Source organism: Muntiacus reevesi, chromosome 9 (genome assembly GCF_963930625.1).
Source record: "Muntiacus reevesi chromosome 9, mMunRee1.1, whole genome shotgun sequence".
Taxonomy (NCBI): Eukaryota; Metazoa; Chordata; class Mammalia; order Artiodactyla; family Cervidae; genus Muntiacus; species Muntiacus reevesi.
In genome coordinates this window covers 32,490,562-32,518,199 of record NC_089257.1, presented here as the reverse complement: position 1 = coordinate 32,518,199, position 27,638 = coordinate 32,490,562, and the positions used below count along the sequence as shown (strand labels likewise).

Sequence of the window (27,638 nt, the reverse complement as noted above, 5' to 3'; positions counted from 1 at the left end):
TCCCTGTTTGATGACTACAAGTCAACAGAAATAGGATAGCTGGAATTACTTCTTCCTATTTTCTGGAAATATATGAGACAAACGGTCTTGGGAAACTCTGTAATGGATTGGAAGTGTAAATTGTATGGAAGTAGTGTGGTTCCTACTGGAGAATATATTATTTCATGTTGCCCAAGTAGTCCAAACTTTTTAAATTTCAGAGCTTAAAAGTTAAAGAAAACCCCTGAAAGACGGATGGTATTTATTTCACTTATCCTTCAATTGCATTAAGTTTAACATGTAATGATAATTCCATAATGGGACAGTCTTCCCCTAACTTGAATGAGGGAACTGAGGCCCTCACAGTTTAAGTGACTTGCCCAAGTTCACAGTCACAAAGGTAAGAGCAGAGTCTGGTATCCTTACTCTACTGAATGGCACTGAATACACATCTGCATTTTAAATTTCTGGCAATTCTTTTTAGCAATTTCTGTAAGTAATGTAGGGCTTCCCAGTTGGCTCCCAGTGGTAAAAAATCTGCATGCCAATGCAGGAGACATGGATTTGATCCCTGGATTGGGAAGATCCCTTGGAGAAGGAAAGCGCAACCCACTCTAATATTCTTGCCTGGGAAATCCAATGGACAGAGAAGCCTGGTGGGCTAGAGCCCATAGGGTTGCAAAAGCGTCAGATACAACTTAGTGACTAAACAACAACAATATAAGTAATGTACAGAAATAGTACAATTGACATAATTTTATCAATTTACTAAAGGTACTAAGTTTTCTACTTGATAATAAAATGACAATTGTATCTATTTGATAAGATTAAAAAAACACATAAAATTTAATCTTTAAGAATTATTTTCTCTAAGTTATATCCATATTCTAATAAATAGCCTATAATGATAATTCATTGCTGGTAAAACTTGCTACAATGAATGATAACCATTTTTAAATGCAATAAATTCTTAGAAGTAGTAAAATGATAAAATGAAGAGACAGTTTTTTGGTTCTTATTTTTCTGATAAGCAACAGTCACTTTTTAAATGATTTCCCTTACCCACTTCAATCATACAAAATACATAATTACACAATTACTATCAAGCTAGTCTATGCATCAAAATCACCTGGGAGCTTTTAAAATACATAGATGTCTTGGCCACAATCCAAATCTATTAAACTAAAATGTCCAGGGGGTGAGGTCTAGGCATGCCTAGTTTTAAAAAGCCCCACAGCCAATTTTGGTGCACAGACTGAGTAGAAAACTGTTAGATTAGACATTGCCTTACCATTAATAAAATGAAAACAGATTTAAAGAAAGAAAAAAACAACTAAAGACATTATAAAAATAAGCAAACTTCAAAATTTTCCCAGTATAAAAGGATCTAAGGAAGAAATAATGGATATGGTGCCATGCTCTCTTCCTAATTTTTTTCAAAATACTTAACTACAGAAAATGAATTTTACTTCTCTTTTATCACCAAGATCTATAGACTGACAACAATTTTTAGCAATATAATCTTAAATCAATTTCTAAAATGTGAAGAAACTCTCAAACAATAAGATGTCAGCAAGAGCAGTAAAAACTAGAAATTGACCCTCTGACATCACAAAGGAAAAGGCAGTAAAATCAGGGATGTCTGTTTCTGCATTGGTTTCTGAAACACTATCTGAACACAAAGTGAAAGTGTCAACTACTTAGTTATTGTTTGTTGAATGTCAGCTATTAAGAGGGTAGAAAGTCTCAAATGAAGAGGTATGTCAACCCGCCCCCCCCCCACGAGATAGCAGGAAGGAGCCTTACCTGGCCAAATCTGCACAATTTAAGCATACAGATAAATACTTAGAGAAAAGGATTATAATCTATGGAATAACATTAAGAATCCATAAGTCTACATTGATACAGTAGAGGAAAGGGAAAGCTCCCCCTTGTAGTAGAAAGCCAATGAAGAACTGTAGAAGAAACGATCGAGTTTGAAAATCACTATCATCTGCAATCATGATAGTAATTGATTCAGGCATGAATCATCAGTGGATACTAAAATGAACAGACCAAAGACTGAGGAGTCACAGGATTTTAACTGTTTCCCTACAAGCTATTTATTAATTATAAAGGATAATGCATGCTCAGTCTATTTGCTCATGTCCAACTCTCTGCAACTCGGTGGACTGTAGCCTTCCAGGCTCCTCTGTCCATGGTATTTTCCCAGCAAGAATACTGGAGTGAGTTGCCACACCCTCTTGTAGGGGATCTTCGCGATCCATGGATCGAACTGGCGTGTCCTGCATTGCAGGCAGATTCTTTACCACTAAGCAACCAGGGAAGTCCCATATAGGGAAATACAGTATCTTTATAATGGAAAAACTTTGTAGACACCAGTGTAATGAAACTGATCAAAGGTAACACAGCCAGTGTCAGGACTAACTAATTATATATAATCTTCTTGATATGTTATATAAGAAGAAGTCATCATCACTTATGTGGTATTCCTGACAGTCTATAACCTGAATGTAATCATGACAAATCTAAACTAAAAGTTTTACAATAGCAACATAAAATATAGAGGAAAAAAATCCTGATTAAAGGGACTAAAGGGATGAATTGCAACTGAATACAATATATGATCTTAGATTTTATTTTCAATAAAGGGTGTTATTAGAATAACTCTCAAAATCTCATTATATCATTGTTAATTTCCTGATATTGATTACTATTCAGTTTTTCTTTAAGAAATTTCCTGTCTTTACAAGCCTGTAACAAACAGTTCAGGGGGAAAAAAAGGAAAACCACATATGCAGAAAGAAAGAAGAGTAAAATGTTAACAAATGGCGAATGCAAATGAAGGGAATCTAGAAGTTCTTTATACTATCTATACTAATCCTACTACTTCTGTATAAGTCAGAAGTTATGGCAAAATACTTAACAGAAAAAAATAAGATCTACAACAAATAATTGAAGACCAGGATTTTTAATGATTTTATATTAATATATTCATGAAAAAAATCTCTGCCTGATAGAATAATTTGAAAGGATAATGGAATTTCTTATAAAAAGATTTCTCAATACTATTGATTAAACCAAAAAAATGATATTGCCAACTTACCTCCAGATAAGAAACTGCAGTACTACATACTTTTTCTTCTTTAATCTCATCCATGGATTTGTAAAGGTCCAGCATTGTTAGATACATCACTCCAGGTTCAGCAGCTGATCCTAGCATTGTGTGGGTCTTTCCAGCTCCCGTGGCACCATATGCAAGTACTGAGTTTTTATGAAAAGGGATCAGAGTTCTTTGTTATGACACATAACATTACTGTATCTACTGTCTAGTGAATAGTCCCACCTGGATATCCTAAACAGTAACTTGAAAATCTAACAGATCCAAATTCATTTATAGTCATTCTTAAATCTTGGCAATTTACAGTATCATACTGTATTTCTAACTGTGAGTTCCACCAAAGCAGAGACTATGTATCCTTTCTACCTAGTAGGTGACTTACACTACTAGTAAGTGATCTGGCACAAAGTGGGTACTAAATATTGATACAAATTTGCAGAATTCCAAATAAAACTCATTTATAATAATTCCTTAAAAAAATTTTGTTTTAGGTAAATTACTTTGCTTTCAAGACTCTATCCAGTACAATAGAACAGAGATACATTTCTTCAAATGCCAAAAAAATAAAAAAAAACCCACTCTGAATTACATATGGCAAATACCCAACATAATATTCAGTTAAAGCAATAAGTCTTTGAGAATTATTTTTATAAATTAAATCTCTCTGCTAAGTTTGTTAACTACAAAAATACTTTTTAGTAGGATGGATTAAACTGATTCATTCTGTGTTATTTTACGTAAGCTGGCAGTACAACATGAAGTCTTAAGACAGTTGGATAATATAAAGTAAAATCAAGAAGAAACCAAAGATTCAGTATTACTTTTGTAGAGATTTTTTCATTTGGAATTAAAATAATTTTTTTAAATCTCTAGAGACAATATGGAGTTTCATGAATGAGGAAAAGAATATCTGCTTAAAAATGAGAATCAAAGAAGGTCTAATCAATAAACCACATTCCATTCTTTTTTGACCTAGAGGGTAAATCTTCTGCAATAAAAGTGAATGAGTCAGTGAAAGCCAGGGAAACATGTTATAGTTTTGGGGTATCTTAAAGATAATGCCATAAATGGTGGTAATTACAAAAATATTAATAATGGTGTGAGGTACCTGGTAAGCATTCAATTAACTGGCATTTTGGAGAGCTCTTTTCTAGGAAATCAACAGAGCCGTTTTGAAAGGCAAATTATTATAGGTCTACTGAGAGTACTAAAGATGCTTCTTTAGGCTGGAGATATACTAAAACAGCACATGTATGATACTCAACACGGTCTTTAAAAATAGTTACTTCAAGGTAGCATAAAGAAAAAATAGTGCTATGAAGAAATTGCCAAGTGTTCAGAAATGTTCCACTATCCCCCACGGATAGACTGTTGCATAGGTAAACATTGGGAATATTTATGAATACAAATTGTGAGAAATCTGGCATCAACTATCTGAAGCATGTGGTTTTAAAACATAAGAAATGGAAAGGATGGTCATCTATAGGAACCAAAGCAAGACCCAGGAAAAGAAATTTTCAAAAATGCTATATATGATGACTAAATTTCAAAGAAAATCTACATTTACAATGAAGTACCGAACTGAAGAATTTTTAGCAAACAAGCATCTTAAAATTGATTATATTTAGAAGAGTCAAGTAGATGTCCTAAAATAAAAATGAAATCAGATGGAATTATTAAATCCCAGCTGAAACAATTACCTGTGCAATTATATCCATTCAAAAAACTACGAAGAATTGGCTTAGTAGTGTGTTCAAAAACTTCCAATTGAGTTGAATTTTCATCAAAAACAGCATCAAATACAAACTTAAGATCCTTATTTTGCCTCTTTGTAATGTCTCGATTCATAGTTTTCTTTCCATGGAAAAAGCTGATTTCTTCTTGCTTGGGATCAAAAACAAGAATATGCTTATCCACAACATGGACTACTTTATGAAGTCCAGAGGCTTTTTCTTTTGTGTTCTCAGGACGCACACGGACAACTACTTTCATGTGATGACACAGGTCTTCCTCAGTGACAGACATTGTAGATGATCTTGATTCCTCTGCTTATGTGAATGGTTGAATATTTCTCTGAAATTAAAGAGTATTAATATTAATTCTACTATACACAAAATGACTAGCATGTAGTACTAACGTAAAAACAAAGGTGTTAATTATGCTCCACTCACATAGCAAACGTTACTGGAAATCCCTAGTTTGAAACTTTCCAATGGTTCTTATTCAGACCTGAATTTCTTTTAAAGGCCTAGGTCTTCTACCTCACGTCCTATTGTCTTCCCCATTGCCCCTATTCCAACTAACACGTCAAGTCCCCCAATTACGCCCTTCTGCTAGCCATTCTATCATAAAGTGCTTTCCTCAATAAATACATGACTAACTCTGTCACTTCTTTCAAGTCCTTGCTCAAATGATGCCCATTCTGCCCACCCTTATTAAAACTGCCAAACCAATTCCTAATTGCCCTTATACTGCTCAATTTTTTCCCGAAGTACTTACTACCTCCTAATAGAATATATATTTTCCATCTATTTAGCATGCTTGGTGTTTACTTTCTCTATTCTAGTCAAAACTATAAGCCCCTTAAGGGCATTTTAAAAAAATCTGTTTTGCTTACCAATGCGTTCCAAGTCTAAAACAGCGCCTAGTACATGGTAGACACTATAAATGTGCATGTGCATGTTCAGCTGCGTCCAACTTTTTGCAACCCCGTGGGTTGTGGCCTACCAGGCTCCTCAGTCCATAGAAAGTTCTAGGCAAGAATACTGGTGTGGGTTTCCGTTTCCCACACCAGGGAATCTCCCGGACCTAGGGACTGAACCTGCATCTCCTGTGTCTTCTGCATTGGCAGGTAGATTCTTAACCACTGTGCCACTTGGGAAGCTCAACAGACATTATTAAAAACTGGATGATAAAATATGCATCATTTTAGAGCACAGACTAGGATCTATAATCAGAGATTAGAATTTCTGAATACACACAAAAATTAGGGGACTATACCATCACTATTACCTTCTACCTGGACGAGCTAACTGACATATACCTGGAACTATTTTTAACTCTATGGGTCTCTGAGATACAGGTACAGATAAGCCGATTGTGTCAATTTCCAGTGCCAAGAGACTTGCAGCCAAGATCAATTTTATTAAAAATAGTTCGTAAGCCAAAGCTATCCCTTCAGTACCTTAATACAATTCTGAGAGACTGTTTCCTGTCCATTCTCATGACCCAAACTAAAGTAGTATCAGAGCTCTCCTGAAAAATCAAAGCTGGGTTTTTGAGTGGCCTACCTGTGATTATATATGGTTTAGCTATAAAGTTAGGACTTCCCTAGTGGCTTAGATGGTAAAGAGTCTGCCTACAATGAGGGAGACCCGGGTTCAATCCGGGGTCGGTAAGATTCTCTGGAGCAAGAAATAGCAACCTACTCCAGTACTCTTGTCTGGAAAATCCCATGGACAGAGGAACACGGTAGGCTGCAGTCCATGGGGTCACAGAGTCGGACACGACTAAGTGACTTCACTTTATTTTCTTTCAGCTATAAAATTTGAGTTGAAGTGGAAGCCCAGGGCCTGATTAATATTTCAGAGATTTACTAAGTTTTTGTATTTGTGTATCATTTAATATTTTTGCATTTGATTTTTGCAATCTGATCACTTTCACTGTTGACATACTTGAGGAAACGGAAACTACTGAGGCCACTGAAGTAATGCAGACAAGAGATGATGCAGTCAACTTAGAACAGGGAGTGGTAAATATAATCTGAAAGTAAAGACAAGAATTTTCTGATAGATGGGGGGAATGAGAGAAAGATAGGATTCAGGAATGACTCCAAAGTTCTTGGCCTGAGTGTTGGAAGAATAGAGTAGCCATCAACTGAGATAGAAATAACTGAGGGTAAAGCAGGTTTTGGGGTGAAGATCAGAAGTTTATTCTGGATATCTTAAATCTGAGAAGATTAATCAACTTCTGGGTGGACATTTCAAGGCAGCTGAAAGCTAAGTTAAGAAAGTAAAGGCTGTCCTCAGAGTTTTAACGCCATGTGAAGTTTTTCAGTTTTTCAAGTTTATCACGGTATTAAAACTTAGGGGGGCCTTCTAAATCGAGGAGGAGAGAATGATCAATTGTGCTAAACAACTGCTAATAGGTCCAGTTCAGTTCAGTCGCTCAATCGTGTCCGACTCTTTGTGACCCCACGCACTGCAGCATGCCAGGCTTCCCTGTCCATCACCAACTCCCGGAGCCTACTCAAACTCATGTCCATCACTCCTGGAGCTTACTCAAACTCATGTCCATTGAGTCGGTGATGCCATCCAACCACCTCATCCTCTGTTGTCCTCTTCTCCTCCCACCGTCAAGCTTTCCTAGCATCAGGGTCTTTTCAAATGAGTCAGCTCTCCGCATCAGGTGGCCAAAGTATTGGAGTTTCAGCTTCAACATCAGTTCTTCCAATGAATATCCAGGACTGATTTCCTTTAGTATGGACTGGTTGGACCTCCTTGCTGTCCAAAGGACTCTCAACAGTCTTATCCAGCACCACAGTTCAAAAGCATCAATTCTTTGGCACTCAGTCTTCTTTATAGTCCAACTCTCACATCCATACATGACTAGTGAAAAAACCAAAGCTTTGACTAGATGGACCTTTGTTGGCAAAGTAATGTCTCTGCTTTTTAATATGCTGTCTAGGTTGGGCATAGCTTTTCTTCCAAGGAGCAAGTGTCTTTTAATTTCATGGCTGCAGTCACCATCTGCAGTGATTTTGGAGCCTCAAAAAATAAAGTCTGTCACTGTTTCCATTGTTTCCCCATCTATTTGCCATGAAGTGATGGGACCAGATACCATGATCTTAGTTTACTGAATGTTGAGTTTTAAGCCAAATAGGTTAAGTACTTACTAAAAGTCATCACAGGATTTGGCAACATAGAAGGAAATAAGAGCAATGTGGGGCAATGGTAGAACAAAGGCCTGAATAGGAGAAGACTCAGATAGCAAATACGGGAAGCACTACTGCACAAGTAAGCAAAGAAACGGTGTGGGTGGAGGGGGACGGGGTTAAAAGAAGATACTGTGTTTCCTAAAGTGGAAGAAATAATAATGATAAAGCTAACATATATCATAAAACCATATACTTTTGAAAGGAATTCAAATTAAGGCCAAGGCAATCTAAAAGCAGAAGACACTGGACATAGCATCCCATTTTAGGACGCTATGAGTCCCCAAAATAGAACACTGAAAAGGAAAGGATGGTCATTTAGATTCTAACAGTTAGGTCCCAGATGAATTATTACTCTGCTCTTTCTCCACCCTGAGCTTCTGTCTAGCCAACTCCCATAAATACCTATACCCTTTTTCTTTGACCTTGGACAAGTTACTTGACCTCACTGAGTTCTAGGTTTCTCATCTGTATAAAAGAAATAATACCTAATAGCTGTTCTTAAGGCTAAAAGAGATAAAAAGCATTAAGTGTATTAAGGCATTCAATAAATGCCAATTCTATTCCCTACATGCCTCCAATCCTGCCTCTTCTTCCCAAAGATAACTGGCCCATCTTTTCATTCTTTCCCAATGAGCTTATCACTGGCATTTTGGGTAGGTCAATTCTTCCTTATTTGGAACTGTCTCAAATATTAGAGGATGTTAACATTTCTGACCTCTGTCTATTAAAGGCTAGTAGAATCTCACATTCCTTTTGATACCAAAAACTAACCTCTACATAGATTTCTAATGGGGGAAAGTGAAGAGAAACTAAAGAGCCTCTTGATGAGGGTGAAGGAGGAGAGTGAAAAAGAGGCTTAAACTCAATATTAAAAAAAAAAAACAAAACTAAGATCATGGCATCTGTCCCATCATTTCAAGGCAAGTAGATGGGGACAAGGTGAAAGCAATGACAGATTTCTTCTTCCTGGGCTCTAAAATCACTGCAGATGGTGACTGCAGCCATGAACTTAGAAGATGACTGCTTCTTGACAGGAAAGCTATGACAAACCTAGACAGTATATTAAAAATGTAAAGACATCACTTTGCTGACAAAGTTTTACATAGTTAAGACAATGGGCTTTCCAGTAGTCAAGTACTGATGTGAGAGCAGGACAATAAAGAAGGCAGAGCATGGAAGAACTGATGCTTTCAAACTGAGGTGTTGGAGAAGATTCTTGAGAGTCCCTCGGACAGCAAGGAGATCAAACCAGTCAATCTTAAAGGAAATCAACCCTGAATACTCTTTGGAAGGACTAATGCTGAATCTGAAGTTCCAACACTTTGGCCACCTGATGTGAACAGCTGACTTTTTAGAAAAGATCCAGAAGATGGGAAAGATTGAAAGGAGAAGAAGGCCACAGAGGATGAGATGGTTGGATGGCATCACTGTTCAATGGACTTGAACTTGGGCAAACTCCAGGAGATGGTGAGGGACAGGGAAGCCTGATGTGCTGCAATCCATGGGGCAGCGAAGAATTGACATGACTTGGCAACTGAATAACAAAAACAGATTCTCATATTCCTTGAGATACCAAAAACTAAACTCTACACAGATTTTTCTAAAAGCTTTTAGAAATGCTCAACAATGCCTTGCTTTTAATTGAAATGCTCCCCCCCCCCCCGCCTCAATGGTAGATAAAATATACACAAATGAAATGGTTAAAAAACATATAAAACACCAGGTGATTTTTTTCAAAACAGATCTTAGGTTGGAAGGTATCTCTTGTTAATTAAAAAACTCATTAACTCAATTTTAACTGTTAAAATCCCAGGTCTTCTACTTACTGGCTGTGACAGTGGGCAAGTTACTCAACCTCCTTATGGATTAGTTTCCTCATCTGTAAAGTGGGACTAATAATAATACCTACCTTATAAAGTTCCTGTGAGGATTAGCACTTAGAAAAACACCTGGCACAGAGAAGGCATTATAACGTCTGCTATTAATATTACATATAGCTTAGTGAGGAAAGAGCCATTGATAAAACAGTGGTGCAAATATGCAAAGCTGTAATTCTGATAAGTGCTACCAGACAAAGGTTAACAGTGCTACCTAAGGTTGAGAGAGTTTGAAAACTTCCCAGAGGAACAACTAGAATGGAGAGCTGAAGAATGGATAGTTATTACCAGGTTAAAAAAAAAAGATTTCAGGAGAGAAAACTAGTTACGCATTCAATAAATATTCACTGAGTGCCTTGTATGTGTAAGGCATTTTTCTGGGTCTTGGAACAGACAGTAAGTGGCTCCCAGGCAGGAATATTTCAGGGCAGCAAGTCCAAAAGCCTGTGGTAGGAAACAGCTTGCGCAGAGGACATAAATGGCTGTGTGGTCAATTTGCTTAAATCTCATTTTGTTTAACCATTTAGTTTTATATGATTTTAATTCTATCTATAGCATCTAAAGATGCTCAGTTAAGCTCTGCTCAGTCCTGACTGTAGCTGGAGAGAACAAAAGGGAATGGAGAAGGCTGCATTAAAAAGATTAAGCTGGATAAAAGTGGGGCCAGATCTAGAAGATTTGAATGTCAGGTTATAGAATTTAGATTTGACTTTTACTTAAGAAGTGGCAAGAGAAAAGACTACATATTGTTATCTGTGCAATAATGTGTTACCTCAAAAATTATTTTCAGATGATCATTCAGAAGATAGTATCACAGTCTTTGTTCAGTTTTGTCATATCTACTTTCAAGTGATATCTGTTGAATAGAATCAAAAAGCAAGCTGGTGGGATTTTACCGGTGGGACTAAAACATTAAGGACAAATATAACACCATTTCCTTTATAATAGAAAGGTATCTCTAGAGTGGGTAGAGTATGAGAGAGAGTAATGAAGGGGCGTTAGTAGTAATCTATAAAATGATAGGGTTGGACTACATTGATAACTAATGTTCTTTTCTAGATCTAAATTTTATGATTATTGTGTATCACTAAAACATAACTGCTAATAGGACTATATGTTTCTACCTTTATATTCCTCCTTATCTCTTGCCGTGTGCTTCGTATATAGTTAAGTTCTCAAAACATCTGATTAATGAATAAATTAATTAGTAAGTTATAAAAGTAGACATGGAATTCAAAAAAGCAATATAGCCATTTTTTGCAAACACGTACTATACTTCTCTAAGAGAACCAACATACCATAGTAGGGTAATATTGTTGGCAATAACAAGAAATCATAATGAGGAACCTGAGGCATCAAAAAAAGTTAAATAATATGCCCAATTTCTTTACAAAATTAGGAAAATGAGATCATTTTTATGTTAATTGTTGAAGATGGTTAAAACACTATCACTTAAATAAAGGTAACATCAGGAGAATGACTTACATAGAGAGCCTCATTCTTCTGTTATGTTTAAGGAAGCAGTGTTAAAACTAATTCTCTTCAACAGTTGCAAGTTGAACAGGCAACCAAGTTGAATAGTTGCAACCAAGTTGAACAGGCAAATCCTCATCTTATATCTAGCTACTGTTTTCCTATATAAATTTTAAGCCCATTAAGTCAAAGATCATATGAATATATAAGTTTGACTTAATTCATCAATTGTATGTACTGATACCGTCTTCAAAAGAAATCAGATGATGTGATGTACCTCATCTTGTTCTGCTCCAATGACTTTCCAGCATATGAATAAAATGCAAACTCTTTACCAGGTCCTATAGGATCTATACCTTACTCCTGTCTACTGTTACCCTCCCTCTCCATTACTGTTTAGTCACACTGTCCTTCTCAGTGTTTGTTCAACATCTCAGTCTCATTCTGGCCTAACTTTCTCTTCTCTCTGCCTGGAAGGCTCTATCTTCAAGTATTTACAAATTTTAATATCTCAGTTCATCATTCAGGTCTTTGTTCAAACGTCACTTCATAGAGGTTTTCCCTAAAGATTTCATTCCAAACTGTATCACCCTGCCTTTGCCTCTCTAATTCCTTATCAGTTTTATTTTCCTTCCTAGCATATAGACTACTTGGAAAATATGTATTATTTGGTTACATATTTATCGCTTAGTTCCCTTATAAAATGCAACCACTATGAGAGCTGGAACTTCATCTGCATTCCAGAACCTAGAAAAGGGCTTGTCATATATTTAGAAATTTTTACATACTTGTTGAATAACTGAATGAATGAACTAATGAAGATTTTCAAGATATGTGTGCAAAAAATAAATGCAGAATAGTGGATATGGTATTCAACCATTTGCATTTTCAAAAGACATATACATACTTGTATGTGTGTGGGCTCTCTTAGGAAGATAACACAAGAAATTGAAAATACAGTTGCTTGATGGTGGGAAAATAATTGACAAGCAGGTTTACTTTCTCCTTATATTCTTTTGTACTATTTGGGTTTTAAACAAGTCTAGGTAATTTTATCTCAAAAACAAAACAAAAAATATTAAAAGTTACCTTAAACACAAAGTTTCTCTTAACAACTTTGGAATACTTTTTCCTGAGCTGTTATTCTACAAATAGAAATGTGCTAAACAATTTACATACTTATTTAATCTCTGGAACAACCCTGTGATATAGGATTTTATATCACAGGATATGATACAAAATCATACCTATTTTAAATACAGAGAAACTGTAATACAGAGAGGTTAAGTTAACTGGCTGAAGTCACATTACTGGAAGCACAAGACATGAAATTTGAACTCTGACTGACTGAACCTAAAGTTCAAGTATTTAGTCATCCTCTCCATAATGAGATAAATATATAACTAAGAAATTTTCTGATAGAAGAAGTTAAACTATTTATTTCCACTTCTGACAGAAACCTCAGGGCCTAATACTGGGGCTCCTGAAATGAATGTTGAAACAAAACCGGAAGGTCATGATTTTTCTGTGCCAGTTGGATAATGTAAGTATCTATTTTCAGAAAATATTATTAATTGAGAACTCTTGAATTAGGTGAATATGGTGATAATTAGTAATAATGAACAGTGGCTGTCATTTGAGTACACTCTGTATGCCAGGCATTATGATAAACATTTGACATTCATCATCTCATTCAGTCCTTAAAATATAAAGTAGACTCTATTACTGTCTCCAATTTACAAAAACAGAGACTTAGTTTTAGGATAAGGAATTTTTCCAAAATGACATAGCAATTAAATGAGAAGCCAGAATGTGGATCCAGGTCCAAATCTACAATCCATGTTCTTAGCAGCTATGCTTTATTGGAATCAAAACAAAAGGCTTTCAAAAAATGGAGCAGACGTGTTGTATAAATTTTCTTGAAGGTGTGAAGTAATACAGTTATAAATTATTTCTTAAATACAAATTCAAATTTGAATTTGATTCAGATTCCATAAACATTTTTTAGGACCAGGAACTACCTTCCACTTTATCATGTACAGTCTCTACTTAAACCTCTTATTGGAAATAACTTGAGTGTTAGAGCCACTGCTTCTAGTAACTTGCAAGCATCAAGGAAGAATGAAAATTTCAAATGGGGGGAAGGGCAGTACTAACATCTGGACTATCTTTTTCCTTCTAGTTTTCAGAGTTGACAGCTTAAAAGTCACTTTATTGTGTACCTTAATTGATTCAAGATATATTTAGAGTGGTACAAGATATGTTTTTAAAATGAACTTTGTGTACTTGTAAATACTTGTTTAGTAATAGAAGAGAAGACAATTTCTACCGTTAAAAGGCAGATAATCTTTGTGTACTGAAACAAACAATTCCTACAAAATAGTAGAAGGTTAATAAAAAGCAGTATCTAGTCTTTGGATTTCATGTTCTCTGGCAACAAAGTTCATAAATACTTACCAAAATCCAAGATGGGGGCGCTGACCATGGTAGAATAACACTATCAACTGAAACCTGTAGAATGCCTAACACATCCTACCTGGTTGTTAAAAATTAGTAACCTATACACTATACAACACAAATTTTCAATTCTGGCCAAATAATGTCATAAACAGCTGTCAGCCTTGACTTCTCTGAAACGGAGTGCCTAATGAACACTCCTCAAGGCGAATCTCGCAGAAACTTAAGAAAAGATGGTAGAAGAAATGATTCTCAGTGCTTTAAGTATTTTTCATTTGTAGAGCATCATCTACCAGTATCTGTTCCAGAGCCAGGCTGATCCTCAGCAAACCCCAAATTAGTCACTGTTGGCAGGTTTTATCTTGATGCTGCAACTGGGGCTCGGGGAAGGTTCCCAGCTGATCTTTGACAGGTTAACAGCGGAACCTCGCTGGACAAAAAGCTTGCAAGTTGGTGAACCAAGGCTCCTCATCTGATAGTTAAGCCTAGAGTTAGTTATACTTCAAAACAAAACACTCTGTATATGGAGTCCGGAAGGAACTTTGCACTCTTAAGGTACTGAACAGTTAGTGTTCTGCCAAAGTCTGGGAAAAGAGCCAGGATGCCCTTTAAAATTTCCGACTTCTTCAGAATTTCAGGTAGGAAATCCCTGATCTTCCTGCTGAGCCGTCGAGGACTCTCGTTCAGGCAGAGCCACATTCTAGTGCGTTCTCAAGTTCCTTCTTCCCTTCACTTTCTCCTCAAGGAACCTTAATTAGGCCCACCCGCAACCCTACACCAACGCCGCACTTAACGCTTCCGTGTTTGTCAACAAGCCAGTTGGTCCTCTATTTCTGAGGCGGCGGGACCTCTCCGCTTCCAGCGAGATAGGTCATGCAAAAAAAGTCCCCGAGACCAGTTTTCTCCTCTAGCCTTACACTCACCTCAGGCCCAGAAAGTTTCAGGGACTCTTCACTCGATTGTCCGCCACCCGGTTGTTCAAACTCAGCCTCGAGATTCAAACTCAAGCCAGCTTCCTCAGCGCCTCTTTTCATTGGCTGCCGTCTTCGTGACGTCACCACGCAGGACGTGGCCGTGGCGCGCTGCAGTTTGGCGCCAGGCGTCTTAGCGGCGCGGAGCACTAGAAGCTGCCTTACTCCGCGTCACCGTGGCAACGGGGAGGCTGTTTCCGGAGGCGTTGGCCGAGGTGGGCGGGGTTAGGCTGCAGCTGCAGGTGGGAGGCAGCCACCTGGGATCTTCAGGAAGCCTTCAGACCGCGGGCTCGGGCCCGGCCCCTGGGTTCAGGGTGTGAGTGAGACGAATGCGGGCAGGGCTTGGCCTTGCCCTCTGCTAGGGGGAGAGGCGGAGCCTGTTGGGTATGGATTAATGGGTTTTGGGTGTTTACTTTCTCCTTTTCTCTTTTAAACAATGAGACCTCCAAGGCACAGGTCTCGCGACCTGGAAGCTATAGGGGCCTCTTCCTTCCAGCCACGTTCATTTGGACAACTGGGGTCAATTCATCTAAATTAATCCAAAATTAATCCAAAAGTCCAGGACTTTTGGTTTGAGGCCCCAGGCTTCATTGCTCAGGAACCCCAGGCCCATTCCCTTAGTGCCTGCTGACTGTGAAACTATTTGTTGTATGACTGTTTTTTCCATTTCTTTCTAAGATGACATTACAAAATAAATTTATTTAAATTTATTGGCCTAGTTCATTATTGGATGCAGTGGGCTTTTAAGTCCTGGGTTGTAGTTAGAATTTTAGAATGTAACTATAAAAAGAAAAATATATATATCTGGAAAAAAATGGCAGGTGTGTTTGCTAAGAGAATTCATCGTTTGTTTCTCAGGATATTTTTAATAGTATGATCTGAATTTTTGTTGTTCTTATGTTACTATTGTTGTATCCATTCATTCAGCAGTTATTGATTGTATATTTCAAGAACATAATTGCACACAGTTGAGTCAAACTCCTGGCCCTCTGGGAGCTTATGTTCTAGTGATTCAACATCACCATATATACAGGATGGCACACCACTAAAAGTAGAGTATTATAAATGAACAGTGTAGGGGAAACCTTCATAGGCATTTATTTCATATTGAAGAAAATCAGAAGCACTTTGTATTGTATATGATACATAATATATGATTATTTCTGAGCACTGGATAGAGCATCAATAAAGCTACTAATTGCTGGCTGTACTAGATGGATCTTAGCTAATGAGATAGTGATTTGTATGGTGCTGGGTTTGGTAGTAAAACTGAGAAGGCTTTTTATTTTATTTCAAATATGCACTCACTCTGTGGTACTTTACCTTTGATGTTCTGGGCATTTTATTAATTTTATATATACTATCTGATCACTTCCAAGTTTCAAAACAGCCCATGAGGTGTATATACTATTTATTTTACTGAAAAGAAAACTGAAGTTTTCAAAAAATCTCTGAAGAAAAATATTTCTTTTGAAGGGTACAACCCAGCCAATTCAGAATGGAGTCACTTGTTTCTGAAATACTTTCTAGATTAAGTGATATTAATATGATATCCTAATTTAGTCTGAAAATAGGCATGTTTTACCAATTCCTTGTAAAATTGTACTGATCATTGCTAAAGGAGAAGTGTTTAAATTTTTCCTTTTCGATAGCCACATTGTATAAGGCTGAACCAATTTCACGGGTGTTTCTACACCTAATCTAGTGCTTATTTTACATTTAAATTCTGCATCACGCTTGCCTTTTAAAAGAGTTTAAAAGATTATGAAGTTCATATTCTTAAGGAATTGTCCATATCTCTTAAGGAATAAGAGAAATTTTAATGTTACAATCAATGTCATTACTCTGGTAGCTGGCTTCTCTTTAATTGGCAAGTCATTAAGTAGTGAAATAGAACTGACAGGAAACTGGTGTCTTTTGTAACGAAATGAAGGCAAAAGAACCAAAATTTTTCAAACATGTAGTGCTAAGGAGACAGAAATTCCCACCTTTTGTTAGGAATTAAGAGTATAACTAACTGCCGTCTTACTTAGAAGACAGCAATTTAACATAGGTTTAGAGTAAACTGAAAAGAGTGGAGAAAAAGATAAAATGGAAAGTTAGATTTGAAGTTGCATCAGACACATAAAAAAAGTAAAAGTGAATTTAAAGCCGGCAATGATAGGAATTTATATCCCACCCCACCCCCAGGAACACCTTTTGGAGCCCAGGCGCCTGCGGGACCCTGGGGACAGCTGGGGACTGGAAGCAACGGAACCAAAGGCAGACGGTCCTCGGTTGCTGGGGCGGACGTGGGCCCAATCTGTCCGTCCTCGCAAGTTTTCCCCCAGGGCTGGGACCTGGGCGAGCGGCAAATTCAGAATTTCCCGGACTAGTGGTTGTCGCAGGCCCGAGTTGGAGGCTAACTGAGAAATCTTCGTTCCTCAGGTGAGGAGAAGGTGGTCGAGTCCCGGGATCTCTTTTGGAACCCGCTCCATGCCTGTGGGGGAACTTCCAGGGGACGACGGATTCGCCCCGCGCAAAGGAAACTCGCGCCTCTGCTCTCACGCTTACTCTCCTCAGCACTCATTCATACCGAGTTCAGAAGTTTCTAAACAGTTTCACTCGTCCGAGTGTAATTCTTACGCAAAATAATGGATTTTTTCTTCTTCTTCTTCTTCTTCTTTAGGACCTTTTTCACGTTCTCTGCGTTCGGTTGCCAGCCTCCAGGTCGACTTTTTGGCCTTAGGAATTTCCAAAGAGTTTTCTCTGTAGGGGGAGCTGACTGCAATGATGGTAGTTGGTAGTACCGTTGAGGAAGTAGTTTTCAAAGGTATCGCTCACCTTTGTGTTCCACGTTTAAAAGAGTAACCAGGTTAATTCCGTGGTCTCAGCCGCTTAGACTGAATTTTACTGGCAGGCAAAAGTTAAATGGCTTACCTAGGCAACCACAGAGTTGGCTCTAGAGCTTAGATTTCCTGATATCCTGCTTCTTTACCGTAAACAGAGGGAACCTAAAACTATCTTAAATCTTTCAGGGTGGCTGGTTCTTAGCAGACTGCAGGAGTGCTCTGAGTTACCTGGTAGGAGACTGGGCTGCAGAAGAGAGGGGATTTCCTTTAGAGCTTGCCCCCTTCCATTTTTAGGGACATATTAAAAAACACAACCAAAGAGGAAGGTTAATTACTGAAATGTTTTCTCTATTCTTACTCAGGTTAGTAGCCAATTCATGCATAGTAAACTCTACAGGCTTTGTACTTTGAATATATTTGAGTAAATACAAAGAAGCTGATTGCAGAAGAAAATTCAATGCTGTTGAAAACTTTTTTTTAAATCCTACTTGCCTTTCCCTGCATGGTTCTGATTCTGATATTGGAAATGATGGACTTTTTTATTTGTTCGATTGCTTGTTTTGTTAAAAACAATTATCAAAATCTGAACATCCAGTTTAGATTGTTTACCATTTATTGGATAGGCAGAATAATAGAATCAGTTTTAGTTGTATTGTTTAAATACTCCAGATTCCAGTACTTAGGGCTGTGCATCCTTACAGTGTCTTCTGTTGGGTGCCACACTGTATACTGTGTTTCCAGGTGGAGTAGACCAACAGTAGGATATTGGCTCCTTAAAAAAGATGAGTCTAATTCATGGCAAACTAAAAATACATAGTCAGTGTAATCAAAGTATCTTTCAATTACATGACTGTAATAAATAAAGCCAGTTGGCTCTGTTTATAACATGTAGGTTAAGATAAAAAATTCTGGGGAAAGATTGCTGGTGTTACAGTTCTAGCTTTATGACTCTCCAACTGTGTGACCTTTTGCAGATTACTTCTCTGTTTTCTCCTCTGTAAAATGGAAATAATAATAGTACCTACCTCTAAGTGCTGGAGTAAGGATTGAATGAGTTAGTACATATAGTGTGCTTAGACTAGTAAGTGGTACTTATTAAGTGCTCAATAAATGTTAGCATTTATTTTGAAATATGTTAGAAATGCCAAGTTAGAGCATAGTTTGGCTTGTGTAAACTTTCTGGAAAGCATAAGGCATAATTAGTAATCTGGCTAATTTGTTAACTGCTGAACAACTAAAATTGTTATACTGTTATATAACATATAGCATTTATATACATAGTTGTTATACAGATGTTATACTGAACATCTAAAATTAAAACACTCATTTAACAAACTTTTTTGGCATAGTTTTTCTGTGTCATATTTGCAACATAATAGTGAATTATGTCTTTGGTACAGTTGACATATTATCCTCACAGTTACATCTTATTGATACTATATACAATATCAAATATATATTTTTATTTTATAATTATTACATGTGATTGACTTTTCAACATTATTCTTCATTTTCTATTGCAAAAGGAAGTTAAGGCATATTTAAGCAAAATTTATCTTTCTTGGCTATTTTGAAAATGTGGTTTTACGTAGGGTTCGGGAGACAGGTGAAATTTCTAAAGCAAGGTTTGATACAAACATTATTTCTGTAGAATCTGGAATATATTGAACCAGTTTTTTTTTCACCAAGAAAATGCATATTGAGCACCTAGTATGCATCTAATTTTGTGGATATAAAGGTGTGGTTCTAACTTCTAAGTAACTCATAATTCATGAGGAAGGAAGAGTAATGTTAAATTGTTATTTATTGTAATAATGTCAAAAATGTTGTTTGCAACCACAAACAACATTTGGAGTAAGGAGCATAATATTTTCAAAAGATATTCTGTTAATATATTTCATAAATTATGTTTTTTCCTCTTCATTTTAGAGTTGAACATTCCAGAATAAAACAAAGCAAGTTAGAGGGAAAAAAAAGAATGTATCAGTTATTTACTTGATTTTTTTGGGGGGCAGGGAGCAGACAATTAAAACAGTGTTGGATGTGAAATGTCAAAGTGTGTTCAGTGGAGTGTTTATAAAGTATAGTTTAAAATGATGTATATGTCACTGATACAAGGCATGGTGAGATAATTTTGTCAAAAATTATCCATGACAAATCTATAAGGCTTTTTTCATAGACTGATAACCTCTTTTTCTTTTCGGTTGTACATGCATAGCCTTTTTTCAGTTTCTCAAAGTTAAATTGAAAATTAAGATTTAGCATTATGTGAAAAACAATTAAAAGGGCTTGAAATTAAAGAACATGTGAACCTAAAATAGAATGATATTTATAATCCCATCAGCCGTCTAGATAGCTTTTTCAGATTAACGGTTTTGATGCATTGAACCCATTCTTTAAACTTAATTAAAATGCAAAAAAACATATTTCAGGAAATTATGATTAATAAATATTCATATCTCTGATGGTTAAAACATTAATGGTCTTAGAGCTTAAAAGGCCACATTAAAAATTATATTTTCAGATAGTCTCTGGGGTTCTCTTGGGTTCCTTGCCTTATGTAAGGAAGGTAGTCACTGTCACTTGTTTGAAATGATGAGTTTTATATATTTTTCATGTGGTAAATATTGCACACTAATTTGCTTTCCCCCAAGTATTATAACATTCGCTAAAAAAAATTCAACAATCATGATTTTAATTTTTTTCTAGATTTGTTGATCTACAGAATGCTTCGATACCCATATTTTTGTAGAATCCATAAAAATTTTCTTTCATGCTGGTTGGAATCTGGCATATTTAATTTGGGTGTCTGGCCAAAAAAAATACATGCTACAGCAGAAAGATATAATGAATATGAAGCCCAGGAGGAAACAGATCAAACTGGAGTTGAGGAGTTACACAGATCTCAAGATAGAGATTCTGAAGTGATGACTAAGTTACATATTCCAGTGATGGTGGATGAAGTTGTTCGTTGTTTGGCACCGCAAAAAGGGCAGGTAAGTTGATTAATCTTATATTTTCTAACACTTTTTACTTGAAATACAATTCACTTAATGTTCACATTTAAGTGGTTTTTAGTGTATTTACAAGGTTATACAATTATCACCACTGTATAATGCAAGAACATTCTTATTATCCCAGTAGGAAACCCCAAACCCATTAGCATTCACTCCCCATTGATTCCCTTCTCCTTGTGCCTGACAACTTGCTGATCTATTTTTTGTCCATATGGATTTGTCTGATCTGGACATTTCATATCAGTGGATTCATGCACTTTGTGATCTTTTCTGCCTGCCTTTTACTTAGCATGTTTTCAAGATTTATCCATGTTGTGATGTGTGTCAGTAATTATTTCTTTTTATTCCTGAATCATTCTGTTGTATGGATATGACTTTTTTTTTAATCGGTTCATCAGTTGATGAGGTTTATGTTTCCATGTTTAGACTACTCTGAAATGCTGCTATGAACATTCATGTAAAAGTTTTTGTGTGAACATGTATTCAGTTCTTTTGGGCATGTGCCTTGGAGTGGATGTTGGGTCATATGCTAACTCTATGCCTAACTTTTTGAGAATCTGGCAAACCGTTTTCCAGAGTTGGTTAGTTGGTTAGTTGGTTATTTGACTGTTAGTCAAATAACAGTTTTAAAAGGAAAAGAATATCATATTCTGTGTGGTTAGGATATGAAAACGAAATTCTATTATAGCTTCTTGAGAATTTTAATCTTTTTAGGAATGACTGGAGACAAAGGTAGAAATTTCAATTCCCATCCTGTTTTCTTAGGCTAAGTCACAGCTACCCTTTTGTGTTACTGAGAATTCTCCAGAGAAATAGGACCAACAGGATGTGTTGGGGAGGCGTGAGTATATATGTGGTTTTCAAAAGAGAGAGAAGGAGAGCTTGATTGATTTTAAAGAATTGACTCAAGTGATTATAGAGGGTTGGTAAATTCAGAATCTCCATTGTAGGCTGGCAGGCTGGAGACTCACTTAACACTTCCAGTTTGAGTCCAAAGGCAGTTGACTGGAAGCATTTCTCCCTGTTCCAGGGAGGGCAGTGATTGTTCTATTAAGGCTTTCCAGTGATTGGATGAGACCAACTCATTTTTTGGGGGGATAATCTACTTTACTCGGTCCAGTAACCTGTGAAGTAGAGAAATAACCAAAGAAAAACAAACCCCATAAAATTTCCTAATTCAGTATTGTATCTGCTTTTTTTCAAAAACCAAGTGGAATAAAATTAGGCAATTCTATAACTTGACCTACCCTGCTGTTTCATTGTTTTAAGTTCCTGATAAATGTAATGTTGGTTTGTTTTCAAGTTTCTATTGTTCTGATTTGAGTTGAGTTTTCTAGTTACTTTTTATTGAAAGTTTAATTTTATGAGTGTTATTTCTGAGAATTTTAATGTGAGGTACACTTAGAGACAATGTTATTTCTTACCTTTTCTGCTGTCTGGTAGACAGCTTTATTCACTATTCCCTTAATCTTCAAGTAATAAAGAACTGCTGACAGTCCTTGGACAGGAAAGGTCTTCATTCTTCCAGAATCCATTATTTGCTGCTTTTCTTTCTGAGCCTTTTCTCCAAAATCATATTCCTTTGCAAACTATGAGTCATACATTCACCTGTATCAATCACCCACTTAATTACTGTTTTTCACATCACCTTCAATGATAAATTTACAAATGAAACTCTTGATCATAATAAAAACTTTAAAAAAATCTACATGTGGTTTTGAGTGAGGCCTTGATCATTTAATAATTGTTTCCTTTTCTTTGATATTTAAAAGATGCTTACTTAAAGAAAATAATTGGTCTTGGGAATTTCTTCTTTATCATAGCCTATTCACTACATATTAATTGTGCAAATATTTATGAGTTTGAATTAAAAGAACAAAGAATTGCTCACATTTTTCTCTTCCTTAGGGCTTCCTTGGTGCTCAGTTGGTAAAGAACCTGCCTGCAATTCAGGGGACCCCGGTTCAATTCCTGGGTCAGGAAGATCCGCTGGAGAAGGGATAGGCTCCCCATTTCAGTATTCTTGGACTTCCCTTGTGGCTCAGCTGGTAAAGTATCTGCCCGCAATGCGGGAGACCTGGGTTCAATCCCTGGGTTAGGAAGATCCCCTGGAGAAGAGAAAGGCTACCCATAGGGTCACAAAGAGTCGCACACAGCTGAGCGACTTTTTCTCGTCCTTGGGAGTTACTCTTTGTGACCCTGTGGACTGTAGCTCACCAGGCTCCTCTGTCCATGGAGGTCTCCAGGTAAGAATACTGGAGTGGGTTGCCATTTCCTTCTCCAGAGGATCTTCCTGACCCAGGGATTGAACCTGGGTCTCCTGCAGTGCAGGGAGACTCTTTACTGACTGAGCCACCAGGGAAGCCTTGGGAGATACAGAAGGAATTAAACAAATTATAATTCTTTCTCCTTTCCCATTTTTCATTATTTCATATTCTGGGTGAGTAATTTTTTGTAAGAAAGTACTACTTGTTCTAAAGACATTTTTCTTGCTCTTGAAGATGTTTTAGTATAGGCTACCTTGGTCAGTCTTTTATTCCTAATTTCTGAAAACTGGAGACAGCAAGCATGATCCTTTCTAGCTGAAGATGATAGCAGTTCAGAGGATATAGGAAACTTTGTATTCTTTGCCCAATAATGTTGCTAATGTAGCTTGGTGCCTTGAGGGTTTCTGTTAAGAGTGATAAGTTACGAGGGGCATGATGGTCATGCCCAAGGACTAGTACTAGTAGCTATGTAATTTCCTACAAGTAGCTTACCGTGGCTCTACCTCAGATTCCTCATCTGTGATATGAAGTACAACCTGTCTCATGTGATCATTGTGAGGGTTAAATGAATTCATTTATTTAAATTGCTTAGAATGATATCTTCTGAGTAGTATAAGCTCAGTAAACATTAGCTGATACTATTATGGGGATTAAAAAGGATCAGCATTAGTAACTAGATACAATAATATTAAGGAGAATATGTAAAATAGATAGCTAATGGTAAGTTTCTTATAACACAAGGAACTCAAAATCAGTGCTCTGTGACAAGCTAGAGGGGTGGGATGGAGTGAGGGGTATATGAGAGGATTAGGAGGGAGGGGACATATGTATACTTAGGTGTGATTTACATTGTTGTATGGCAGAAACCAACACAACATTGTAAAACGTAAAAATAAAAAAAATCATGGAAAAAAAATTAGGAGAAAAATGCTAGGAGACAGCAAAAGTGGAAATAAAAGTACCAACAAAGGTGAAACTAACATGTTTGCAGCTGGAAAGTACTGTTTCTTATGCCTTGAACCATTCTTCAGGTCTTGAGTTAAATTTTACTTTCTCAGGGAAGCTTTTCCAGAGCGTACAGAGGAGGATCCTCTCCTGGTTAACATATTCATGGAGTCATACACTTTTCTTTCCCAGCATTTATAATTTTTTTTTTTAAATGAGATTATTTGTTCAGTGGATGTCTTTCTTAGTAGACTGCCCCCCTGTGAAAGTCATGGACATGTTGATCTTGTCTACCATTATATTTACAGGGCCTAGCATAAGGACTGTAACATGGTGGATTTGTAATGATTTTTAAGGCAATGGATAAAAGTCAGAGTAAACTGGAGCACAGATGTGAGGGACAGATAAAAGGAATATACCTCAAGTACTAAGGGAACTTCTCAGGCTCAAGACTTTTGTATGATTCCAGCGTCAGTGTGGCAGGCCCAGTCTAAGGAAGCAGCTGGAGAAATCTGGTAAAGGAACAGATAGGAGGACTGAGAAAACGAGTTCGTATCTAATTGATGCAGAATAGATTATGATAAATGTCAGGCTAAAGTTGTAAGGTTGGGTTTCTAAATACTCTAAGTGTTTTATCTATTTTGATATTCTAACATTTAATATTAATTTCATTGTTGCTTGATTTGCTACAGTTGTCATGGTATAAGGTATACTTTTCTTTATAAAAATGCATTATACTCTATATAATTTATTTTCCCTAGCATCAATAGCAGCATTTCACTTGTTTTACTTTAAATCTTTATAATCTTTAAATAGAGATTGAGCATAAAAGAGAAAATCCTGGAACTATAGATTTACTTTCTTTAAATATTAAAAGCTGATCAATCACAGAAAGAAGGAGCTTATTTTGTTTGACCTCAAATTATTGAGAAAGTTAGAAACCTCTATAAGAGACAGGCCCTGTACCATAGCACATATATGAAGATGCATTTTTTCCTAAAGAAAGGACTATATAAATTTCAGATGAAATGGACTGTGTCAACATGTAGTTGTTTCCTCTCCTTTATTTTTAAACATATAGCTTTCTTGGAAACAGATTTTTATTTTAAATTTTATTCTACCTTTGTTTATTTGAAAAATGTTTCTGTTTTAACGCATCATGGAGCTAGTTGAATGACCTTTGTTATCAAAATACCTTCAGAAGTGTGATATTTCCAGTGTTGTACTGGTAAATATTTAACACCTGGTCTGTTGGTCAGGGTGGAGTATGGATTTCAAAAAAAGAAAAACCCCAATTTATTTTGTTTGTAGATTTTCATGAAATACAAATTCCTATTATCACCCGTTTCAAGTTACTAACCTGGTATCATTGAATGTACCATTAGGAAGAAGTATGTACAGTTGACTCTCTCCAACCCGTGTGAATGACACTGGATATGACTCTCACGATTGATGCCATTAGATATATGTAGGTTATATAATGGCAAAAAATTTTGCCTGACAATTCTGAAAATTAGTATAGTCTGTCAGTTTGTCCCTTAGCTTATTTGACATTCCCTACTTAAGATCTGTATTTTGTGTTTCTCTACCCTGAAAGGTACCATGGTATAGCCATAGAATACTGTTTTCATTTACTTTTTTAGCAGTGACATTCTTTTTTCCTCTAATAAACAATCCATCCCAAATATAAAACAGGTTAAAAATGGTATTCTGTAGTATGACTTTGTTTATATGATTTACTAGTGCTAGAATCCATAATGCATTATATAACAGTGAGACATTTTGTTGAGTGCAAAAACTTTGAAATTAGCATCAGTGTCCTTTTATTTTTTGCACAATTTGAATTCACATCATTAAATAAATATAAAATGTTAACAGTTTGTTTTTTAAAGTTGTCCTGAAATCTCACCTTGATTTTTATTTCTGTAGAAGTAGTAAGATAATTTTAATTAAATCAAAGAGGGCATTTTAGTAATAAACATATAATTGAAGTTTCAATACAGCAATAAAGCAGTTATAAATATTTTTGCACCTAATTTCAGACCACCAAAATAAATGAAGCAAAAACTATTGGAATTGAGGGGAGAAAGAGACAGTACTACAGAAATAGTTAGAGACTTCAGTACCTACTCACAATATTCTATAGAACAACCAGACAGTATTCAAATAAGGGTATAGAGAACTTAACACAATAAACCAATTGTTTAAGACATACAGAACACTCTACTCAATATCAGCAACATACACATGTCTTAAGTACATATGGGATATTTTCCAGGATAGAATGTGTGTTAAGCTATAAGTTCAGTCTCAATAGATTGTAAAAGATATCATTCAGAGTATCTTCTCCAGTCACAATGGGATAACATTAGAAATCAATAGCAAAATACAATCTAGGAAATTCATGAATTTGTGGAAATTAAGTAAAACATTCTTAAACAACCAGTAAATCAAAGAAGAAATCACAAGGGAAACTAGAAAATACATAGAGATGAATGAAAACAAAATCACAATATACCAAAACTTAAGTTACACAGTGAAAGAAGTCCTAAGGGAGAAGTTTATAGCTATAAATGCCTAGATAAAAAAACAAAGTTCTCAAATCAGCAACCTATCTGTACAACTAAAGAAACTAGGAAAAGAACAGCAAATGAAACCCAAAGTGAAATGGTAGAGAGAATCAATGAAACCAATTTTAAGGGACCAACAAAATTGACCAGTCAGTTGTTCCATACAAGGTTCTAACTGTTGCTTCTTAACCAGCATATAGGTTTTTCAGGAGATGTAAGATGGTCTGGTATTCCCATTTCTTTAAGAGTTTTCCACACTGTCTTATGATCCACAAGTCAAAGGCTTCAGCGTAGTCAATGAAACAGAGCTAGATGGTTTTCTTTAGTTCCTTTGCTTTCTTTATCATCCAGTGAATCTTGGCAGTTTGATCTCTGGATTGAGAAAGGAGTACGACAACGCTATTTATTGTCACCCTGTTTGTTTAACTTATATCCAGAGCACATCATGAGAAATGCTGGGCTGGATGAGTTACAAGCTGGAATAAAGATTGCTGGGAGAAATATTGACAACCTCAGGTATGCAGATGAAGACACTCTAATGGCAGAAAGTAAAGAGGAACTAAAAACTTCTTGATGAGGGTGAAGGAGTAGAGTGGAAAAGCTGGCTTAAAACTAAATATTGAAAAAACTAAGATCATGGCATCTGGTCCTAGCACTTCATGACAAATTGAAGGGGAAAAGGTGGAAGCTGTGACAGATTTCCTCTTCTTGGGCTCTAAAATCATTGTGGATGGTGGCTGCAGCCATGAAATTAGATGATGATTGCTTCTTGGTGGGAAAGCTATGACAAACCTAGACAGTATGTTAAAAAGCAAAGACATCACTTTGCCGACAAAGGTCAGTTATAGTCAAGGCTATGGTCTTTCCAGTATTCATGTGCAGTGTAAGAGCTGGACCATAAAGAAGGCAGAGTGCTGAAGAATTGATGCTTTTGAACTCTGGTGTTGGAGAAGACTCTTGGGAGTCCCTTGGAAAGCAAGGAAATCAAACCAGTCAATCTTAAAGGAAATCAACTATGAATACTCATTGGAAGGATTGATGCTGCAGCTGAAACTTCAATACTTTGGCCACCTGATACGAATAGCTGACTCATTGGGAAAGACCCTGATGCTGGGAAAGATTGACGGCAGAAGGAGAAAAGGGCAACAGAGGATGAAATGGTTGGATGGCATCACTAATGTAATGGACATGAAC

General features: G+C 36.4%; 2 protein-coding genes across 7 annotated transcripts in view; one reads left to right on the top strand and one right to left on the bottom strand.

Annotated features, from left to right (window-relative positions):
• Positions 1-14,871, bottom strand: part of KIF18A (kinesin family member 18A) — a 78,686-nt gene extending 63,815 nt beyond the window's left edge. The window contains exons 1-3 of the mRNA XM_065944504.1: positions 14,767-14,871; positions 4,801-5,173; positions 3,086-3,243 (exon numbers count right to left, since the gene is read on the bottom strand). Coding sequence (XP_065800576.1) covers positions 3,086-3,243; positions 4,801-5,125 — 483 coding nt within the window. The 5' untranslated portion in view covers positions 5,126-5,173; positions 14,767-14,871. The remainder of the gene's footprint in view (positions 1-3,085; positions 3,244-4,800; positions 5,174-14,766) is intronic.
• Positions 14,872-14,930: 59 nt separating this feature from the next.
• The window catches only part of METTL15 (methyltransferase 15, mitochondrial 12S rRNA N4-cytidine), a 351,902-nt gene continuing 339,194 nt past the window's right edge, over positions 14,931-27,638 (top strand). For 3 of the 6 annotated variants that reach the window (XM_065944510.1, XM_065944511.1, XM_065944506.1), the window contains exons 1-2: positions 17,503-17,626; positions 20,355-20,641. In XM_065944510.1, coding sequence (XP_065800582.1) covers positions 17,584-17,626; positions 20,355-20,641 — 330 coding nt within the window. In that variant the 5' untranslated portion in view covers positions 17,503-17,583. Of the gene's footprint in view, positions 15,030-17,004; positions 17,242-17,498; positions 17,627-20,354; positions 20,642-27,638 lie in introns of those variants that run through there. The other 3 variants (XM_065944507.1, XM_065944508.1, XM_065944509.1) reach the window with 3 other exon arrangements.